Source organism: Nicotiana tomentosiformis, chromosome 1 (genome assembly GCF_000390325.3).
Source record: "Nicotiana tomentosiformis chromosome 1, ASM39032v3, whole genome shotgun sequence".
Classification (NCBI taxonomy): Eukaryota; Viridiplantae; Streptophyta; class Magnoliopsida; order Solanales; family Solanaceae; genus Nicotiana; species Nicotiana tomentosiformis.
The window spans coordinates 24,544,847-24,554,582 of NC_090812.1; the positions used below are offsets into that span (position 1 = coordinate 24,544,847).

The 9,736-nt window shown below is 33.9% G+C and overlaps 1 protein-coding gene across 1 annotated transcript; it reads right to left on the minus strand.

The window, feature by feature from the left end:
- Nucleotides 1–6,160: 6,160 nt before the first annotated feature.
- Nucleotides 6,161–7,633, minus strand: LOC104112795 (germin-like protein subfamily 2 member 1). The gene is made up of 2 exons (XM_009622813.4): nucleotides 7,510–7,633; nucleotides 6,161–6,981 (listed from the first exon to the last, which is right to left on the minus strand). Exons 1-2 carry the CDS (start codon nucleotides 7,631–7,633, stop codon nucleotides 6,161–6,163), a joined length of 945 nt encoding a protein of 314 aa, XP_009621108.4.
- Nucleotides 7,634–9,736: the final 2,103 nt, after the last annotated feature.

Consider the following 9,736-nt stretch of genomic DNA (forward strand, 5'->3'; position numbering starts at 1 on the left):
GCTAGGGACCTCCGAATTCAATTCCGGGCATACGCCCAGGTCCCATAATTTGATACGGACCTACCGGGATCGTCAAAGCACAGATCCGGGCCCATTTACCAAAAATATTGACCGAAGTCAACAAAAATCAACTTTTAATGCAAAAATTCTTATTTTTATTAATTTCAACATAAAAGCTTTTCGGAAGCCTGCCCGGACTGCGCACGCAAATTGAGGAGGGTAAAAATGAGATTTTTAAGGCTTAAGAGTGCATATTCGAGTTCTAAAATATAAGATGACCTTTTGGGTCATTACATCTCCATACATAGTTCATGTAGCAAATAGACCACACAAGTCCTAATTCCCTCAAGTCAAAGTTAACCATGACACTTACCTCACTCAGCAACCAAATCAACAATCAATCACGGCTTTACCTTTCGAACAAGCCTCCAAACCAACCGAATCTAGTTAATTACCGTTCAAACAATTCAAAACAAGATTTAGAAATTACCCACGAATGAAAAAGGTTCAATTTTTATCATTTTTGAAAAAGTCAACAAAAGTCAACTCCGTGCTTGCTTGGTTGAAATCCGAGAGCCTGACCAAATTTCGATTACTCATTCACCCCCAACGGGTTATGTGATTTATTTCGAAATCCGACCTCAATTTGAGGTTTAAATCTCAATTTTTACAAAATTTCTAAATACAACCCAAAACTCCTAATTTATACCATGAAATTCTTAGATTTGTTATTAAAAATTCATGAAAAGTAATTGAAACTGATCGAAAACTAGTTAAAGATGCTTACCAATAAATTTGGGAAGAAAAAGCTCTTCAACAATCGACTCCAGAGAGCTTGGGGTTGAAAATGAGCTAAGTACCAATTTTTCAATCTTTTACCCCAGCTGCAGATGTCGCAATTGCGAACTCTTATTCCCAATTACAACGCCCGCAAATACGACACATTGATCGCAAATTCTATCAGTGCATCAGGCCTATCGAAGTCGCAAATGCGACATAAATCTCACAAATGCTAGGAACCCACCATCGCAAATGCGGATAAATGCTTCGCATATGCGAAGCTATCCTAAATGCTCATGGCAAAATGCAACCAAAATGTTCGCAAATGCGAAAGTCCAACGTTCGCAAAATCGAACCTACCCTCGTAAATGCGAAGACACCCAGCCCAGCCCCATTTCGCAGATGCAATGCATTGACCGCAAAAGCGATGCTCGAATTTGCGAGCAAGACCTAGCAAATGCGCGATCTGCAAATCCACACCCGCAACAACTGCTACCAACCATTCCAAAATTTCTCAAAACACATCTGAAACTTCCCCAAGCCCCTCGGGCTCCAAATCGAGCATGCACACAAGTGAAATAACATACTACAAACTTGCTCGCTATTTCAAATCATAAAAATAACATCAAATAACAAGAATTGATCATTAAAGCTCAAGAATTTCAACTTAAAGCTCAATTCTCACAATCATTCACATAATGCGTCGAAATGCGCTCGGGTCACCCCGAACCCTAACCAAACGTGCGACAAGTCCAAAAACATCATATGAACATATTCTAATCGTCAAAATACCGATCCAAGGCCTTTTACCTAAAATATTGACCGTGGTCAACTCTGACCTCGTTTTAAGTCAAAATTTTCATTTTCTTCAAAATCTCAAATAAAAGCTTTCCGAAAAGCGATCTGGGCCATGCACGCAGATCAATAAATATTAAATAAAGCTATAAGAGGTCTCAAAATATAAAAATAAAGGTTAGTACTCAAAATGACCTATCGGGTCGTCACATACACAAACAACCATCCTTATGGCTGTTGTTTAGGGATTATCCAGTATTTATTTTGTCCTGAAAATTTGAACTAAAAATCTTAATTTTAGGACAATTCTGTGCTGAAAAATTATAATAAAAAACTGAAATTCGGGATACATTGGCTAATTTCTAAATAGTAATCCTTTAAAATGGCTACGTGATGTCATTTCTATGCAGAACATGGATAAGGGCCTGATCAAACTCATTAGGCTTTGCTAAGGTCTTTTCCAACTGGGCTTTATTCTTCACTCTTGCTCTTTGATGTTTAGCCCGATCTCAAGAGAGTTGATTTTAGCGAGATTTTTTTACCAAGATTATCCTTATAGTTTCACCTAGGGGTATTCAAACCGAATCGAAAAACCGCACCAAATTGAAAAGTCAAACTAAATCGATTAAAAATCCGATTAGGTTTGTTTTGATTTGTTTTGTTATTAAGTAAAAAAATCAGAACCAAACTGACTTATAAATATATAATGTTTATATATATTTTTAAGAGAGTATAAAATTTTCTTTTAAAATTATCTAAAAATATTTTTGATCCTCTCATGGGATGTAATATTTAGTAGAACTATGAAGTACATCTATTTTTTTTTACTTTAAATAATGGTTTGTAGCATCACTTTCTTATCAAGTGCTATTGAAATGAGTTAATCTCTTTGTTCTTCTATATTCAAATGTCAAGATCTATTAAAATCTTATATCTATTTGAAATGATATTTAATTTATAATTTTAAAATTAAATAAAATATATCATTATTTAGGTATCATATTAATTTTTGTGTTTAATTATTTAATTAGGTTAACCTTGATAATGTACATCAACGAAAAATTATTCTTAGACGACAAAAAAATAACTATCTTGTGTTAACAAAGTGAGATTAAAATAATATTCATATAACAAAACAACTCGAAAAACCAAAACAATGGACAAAGCCAAACCAACCCTAACCGATATAGTTGGTTTTGTTTGGTTTTAATAAAAATCTTACCAATCCCTCTGATGTACACTTCACCACAATTTTACATTGTATGTCCCTCTGATTGTATGTTTTCTCTTTTTGTTCGGTGCGAACTTTTTCCGCCCATAGTCCTAGAGTTTCTCCAATTCTTGACTCGTATTTGATAGTGAATTTGTATTTTCTACGTTGCTTTTAACCTCAAAGGAAGTTTATTTGATGTTTTATACTTCAATACTACACACAAGAGTGGGAATGATTTGTGTGGTATCAAATTTTTGCGTGCACTGATTATAGAAGGACATGGTTCTTCTATGTGTTCCTTATTCTACTATTGCGGAATAAATAAAGCAGAAAGTAAAATACATAAGTATTTTTACGTGAAAAACACCTAGCTCAAAAGGTGAAAAACCACGACCCACTTTCCAGTAGGATTTTTCTCAACATTTTACTAAATAACTGAGCCAAACAACAACGTTTACAAAACTCTTGTAAACCTAAGGATTACCTCTAACCCTTGTAGCAGCCAGCCATAGGCTGTTGCTACAGCTTCAAGTTAACTCTTATTTGAACAATATAACTCAAAGTACCCAGTACAAATGCTTCTACAAAAAGTTAAAAGGTACAATTCAAAAGCCCTACTACAATTGAACTAGAATAAAAGACAAACACTTAGAACTAGTTCTTCTATCTGGTTCATGTAGCTCCAGGTTCGCACACTTGAAACACACAGGAAGTGATTGCAAAATGCCTTACTATTTTGCTCTCAATTCTTGCTTAACTTCAGCGTTTGTGTGTCACCTGTAAAAGAGAACATCCTGAAATATATAGAGTTAGTAGGATTAGGATTAACTAGAGTTCGGATGCTATACTCTTCCTTTGTGGAAGAGTTCTAGTTAACGTCAATCTCTAACTCTTCCCTTATTTAGGATAGAGTTCTCTTCAAGTAAGGAGTCCTGCTCCTTATCAATTATGCAACATTTTCGTTCAGGGAATATCAAATATAACCACTTAAGCTTATCCTCTTCACGTGTATGTCTTGTGCTTGAATCTGCCTGTGTCATGTGTACACTGTCCATGGACCTGGTTTATACATGTGTTTCTTTATCAATCATCAAAACAAAAACATACTATGGCTAACATTAATATTACGAGGTAGATAACATATATGTTGTTCTCTGTCTATTTCTAGTTTATTGCTTCTACGTTCCTTTCCTTTCTTGGTCTTCATTTATGAATATTAGTTTCCAGTGCGTAGAGATTTTTGACTGATTTAATCCACTAGGGTAATTTGGTTGATGGTATATGAATACTTAAATCATAGGGTAAAATCTCGTGTAACCTAGTACAATGTCTGTTTGGTCGCATTATTAGACAAATAATATCTGCATAAATAATCCATAAAATAATCATGTATAATAATGTCTTAATTTCTTATTAATCGCGATATAATCAATTATGTTCTATAATTTCATAATAATATGTAAACCGAACGACCCCTTAACATATATGTTTTGGAGAATTTTGATAACAAAAGACATTAAGAGTTACCGAATTTGAGTTTGTTATTTAAAAGACACCAAAGATGCATTCCGAGAAATCAAAAGCAAAAGCTGAGAAATTATTCATAACCACCATTTATTTATTACTCTTACAATAAAATTTTAAGTCATTACATAATATCATATCGTGAGTACATATTACGGTTGTCACATTTATTATATTGTGAGTGCATATTACGACTGTCACGTTTATCAAATCGTGAGTACATATTACGATCGTCATGTTTATCATATTGTGGGTGCATATTACGGTCATCAGGTTTATCGTATTGTGAGTACATGTTACGGCTGTCATATTTATCATATTGTGAGTGTATGTTACGGTCGTCACGTTTATCATATTGTGAATGCATATTGTGGTCGTCCCATTGGTAGCCTGAAGGTAAGCCTGCAGTAGGTAGTGCAAGTCTTGCCATAAATAATCATGTATAATAATGTCTTAATTTCTTATTAATCGCGATATAATCAATTATGTTCTATAATTTCATAATAATATGTAAACCGAACGACCCCTTAACATATATGTTTTGGAGAATTTTGATAACAAAAGACATTAAGAGTTACCGAATTTGAGTTTGTTATTTAAAAGACACCAAAGATGCATTCCGAGAAATCAAAAGCAAAAGCTGAGAAATTATTCATAACCACCATTTATTTATTACTCTTACAATAAAATTTTAAGTCATTACATAATATCATATCGTGAGTACATATTACGGTTGTCACATTTATTATATTGTGAGTGCATATTACGACTGTCACGTTTATCAAATCGTGAGTACATATTACGATCGTCATGTTTATCATATTGTGGGTGCATATTACGGTCATCAGGTTTATCGTATTGTGAGTACATGTTACGGCTGTCATATTTATCATATTGTGAGTGTATGTTACGGTCGTCACGTTTATCATATTGTGAATGCATATTGTGGTCGTCCCATTGGTAGCCTGAAGGTAAGCCTGCAGTAGGTAGTGCAAGTCTTGCCATAAATAATCATGTATAATAATGTCTTAATTTCTTATTAATCGCGATATAATCAATTATGTTCTATAATTTCATAATAATATGTAAACCGAACGACCCCTTAACATATATGTTTTGGAGAATTTTGATAACAAAAGACATTAAGAGTTACCGAATTTGAGTTTGTTATTTAAAAGACACCAAAGATGCATTCCGAGAAATCAAAAGCAAAAGCTGAGAAATTATTCATAACCACCATTTATTTATTACTCTTACAATAAAATTTTAAGTCATTACATAATATCATATCGTGAGTACATATTACGGTTGTCACATTTATTATATTGTGAGTGCATATTACGACTGTCACGTTTATCAAATCGTGAGTACATATTACGATCGTCATGTTTATCATATTGTGGGTGCATATTACGGTCATCAGGTTTATCGTATTGTGAGTACATGTTACGGCTGTCATATTTATCATATTGTGAGTGTATGTTACGGTCGTCACGTTTATCATATTGTGAATGCATATTGTGGTCGTCCCATTGGCAGCCTGAAGGTAAGACTGCAGTAGGTAGTGCAAGTCTTGCCATAAATAATCATGTATAATAATGTCTTTATTTCTTATTAATCGCGATATAATCAATTATGTTCTATAATTTCATAATAATATGTAAACCGAACGACCCCTTAACATATATGTTTTGGAGAATTTTGATAACAAAAGACATTAAGAGTTACCGAATTTGAGTTTGTTATTTAAAAGACACCAAAGATGCATTCCGAGAAATCAAAAGCAAAAGCTGAGAAATTATTCATAACCACCATTTATTTATTACTCTTACAATAAAAATTTAGTCATTACATAATATCATATCGTGAGTACATATTACGGTTGTCACATTTATTATATTGTGAGTGCATATTACGACTGTTACGTTTATCAAATCGTGAGTACATATTACGATCGTCATGTTTATCATATTGTGGGTGCATATTACGGTCATCAGGTTTATCGTATTGTGAGTACATGTTACGGCTGTCATATTTATCATATTGTGAGTGTATGTTACGGTCGTCACGTTTATCATATTGTGAATGCATATTGTGGTCATCCCATTGGCAGCCTGAAGGTAAGCCTGCAGTAGGTAGTGCAAGTCTTGCCCTTATCGCCCGAACTTCCTCGACACTAGTTTGAAATGCCCTAGCCACAACTTCTTCTGGAATTTGAGGTCTACTCGCAAATATGGAAATTGCAATAAGCTGAACACCAGGATTTTGGCTATTAAAGGCCACAATAATAGTTGCGTTACCTCTGCCAACATTAAACTGGAAATGGATGAGACCTCTTGGAAAAACAAAGACTTCTCCCTTTGTGATCAACTTGTTAACAAAAATATTGTCCGTAGTGATGAATCCAGCAACTAACGTACCCTCTTTTACGAATATAATTTCAGTGGCTCGAGGGTGAGTATGTGGGGGGTTTAAACCATCACGATCAAAGTCTACTCGAGCCATTGATACACCCTGTGTGTTAAGGCCAGGCATGTTAAAAACGTTGGCTACACCGACTCGAGTGCCAAATATATTCGGTTCTCCTGGTTGTGCGATTCCCATTGATGCGAAATCTTCTGGTGTGAATGTAAAGTTCCTTTTGCAAGGGAATCCGTTCACCGTTATAGCTGTTTCACATATATATTAGAAAAGCTTATAGGAACAATTAAATATAAATAATCAGCATTATGATATAAATAAAAGATTTAATAGAGAAGACTTTAATTCACGCGGCCATAAAGAGTGAGATAAGTAAACTAGTAAATAAAGTAAGTTTTTACCTAGCTACTACAATAGGATCATATAGACTGTTTGTGCAAAAATATTTTAATTATCCATATGGCAAAACAAGTTTAGGAATGATATAAGTGCTCGGTGATAACATATACATATGTGTGTGGTTTGGGGAGTGGGGGTTGAATGTTAAATTGCTCCAAAGATAGTTTCAACTACATTTTTTTGCTTACGCGTATCATGTTTACGTCAGAGATTCTTGAGAGACGATGAGGAAGTTGTATAGTTGGGAGAAAGAACAGTGAAAGCAATGAGAAAATAAATCGGCATTTTCTATCACTGAAAAACATATAACTATTTATTAGTTAACCATAGAGGAAGTGAGAAGTTGGTTATTGAAAAAAGAAAAAAAGAATACTAACTTGAGTTCAGATCTGCGACACAAACATCTTGGAGAGGATCTGGATCAGCAGCAGAAGCACTGTTAAAAGTTATAGTTAAAATGGTGATAACTAAAAGAATCATGTTGTTTTTGGTGGAAGTCATGGAGATCTAAAGGAGGAATTGAAGTTATAGTACGTAGAAAATTAAGGAGAGAAAATGGTAGCTTTATTTATAGGAGTTTCTATCGTTTGCATGAGATCATAAATTCCAGGGGTCCATATGTGATCCAAGTTATTCAATTAAACCACTGCAACTCAGTTGGTGTGACTTGTAAAAAGAAAATCACTCTAACAGATACAATTAATATCATTAGTGTGCTGTATAAAAGTAGAAAAAGCTAATTAACTTCGTTTGAATTTGCAGTACATAAAGTCATATCTGAACTCAATCTTTCTACTGTAACGATATATTCAACAAGGAAAGAATGATACATACTTACTAAGTAAGGTTTAAGAAATTGTCAAAATTATGAATATATATCTACGTGCGTAAGTAACTGGTATAGTAGCATTAATTAAACACTTGATGAAGTTAATGGATCGAGTAACAAATGTTGCTCAGATTAGATAATTTAAGCATGCATGCAAGATATACTTTCTGTATATCTACAAGAAAGTAATAGCAAGAAATTAAATGTTACGAATGTGAAAGCAATGAACTTATGAATTTGCTTCTTATTATAGTGATTACTTTTTCTTCGGTTTGGCTGGTGGAGTGAAGACCTTAAACTCAAGTAATAAAAGTTATGAACTTCCTTGAAGAAGTTGTCTAGCGGTACATAAGAAAAACTAATGCAAACTAAGAAAATTTTAAAATTTTGAGTATAAATAAGATACGTATACGTAGTTATGTATCTAATTAGCACTTCATAAGAGTAATAAAAATTTTCTTACATCTAGGCCAGTTGTGAACTGGCTCAATTTGATTCCCATGACCTGATTCCCATGAGAATTTTCTTGAAAATTAAAAGGGAACATTTCCTAGAAGTCCTCACGTTCCTGTTGATCTCCTTGACAACTGCTCATTATAAATGCCAGGATCTTGTTGTCTCCCTTCGGTGTGGGACAAGTAGTCCTAAACCATTTTTTTCACAATTTTTCAATTAACTAAATCAAGATGTAAGTTTATTTATTTTGTCACAATTTTTGGTTTGAAGAAAAATACGGTGAGTATGAATTCAAAAATCCACAAACTAATTTTTCTCCAAGTATAACCAAGTGGATTGATTTACAATCATTTCTTCAAGGATTAATTGACTGTTCATAAATGTGTTCTCTTTTCTTTTAAGAATTTTATTTAACAAGTGTCACGACCCAAAATTCAACTAGTCGTGATGGCACCTAACCCAACCCGCTAGGTAAGCCAATTATCAACTATCCAATTCCATTAACAATTATTAAAGCAGTTTAAGTAAAGAAAAATCTTAATCTTATACATTCCCCAAGAACTAGTAGTACAAATCATGAGCTTCTAAGAATAGAATTTACAAAGCTGATATGAAGTAAATACATTTTCTGTTTGAAAAGTACATAAACATAGTTTTTGTAATCTAAGGCTACCATGAATAAGAGGCAGCTACCATAAGAACGCAAGTACATCTTCAAATCCGGCAACCATCGAGCACAGCAACAATATCAGCCAAAATTTACACGCAATATGCAGAAGTGTAGTATCAGTACAACCAACCCCATGTACTGAGTAAGTAACAAACCTAACCTTAGGTTGAAAGAAGTGACGAGCTTTAACCAAGGTCGGGTCCAAAAACCAATAGTCCACAACATTCCATAACCACGTAAAGCAAATAATACAAGAAGTAACTCAGATATAAAATACTCAGCTAAATCATGGTTTCAAAAATAATACACTACTAAAAATTCGGTAAAAACCGACCAAAAAAACCGACCAACGTTGGTCGATAATAGCCAAAAATCGACCAAAACGCGACCATTTACGTGTGGACGGTATTTTTATAGTCGGAAATGAATACCGGCCAAAGTTGGTTGGAAATTACCGACCAACTTTGGTCGGTCAATTAAATTCAAAAAATAAATATTGCAAAACAAACCGACCAAAGTTGGTCGGTTTTTTCCGACCAAAGTTGGTCGGTATTTTAATTATGTAATAAAAAGATTCACCATCTGGGAATCGAACCGGGGTCTGTACTGTGGCAGGATACTATTCTACCACTAGACCATTGGTACATTT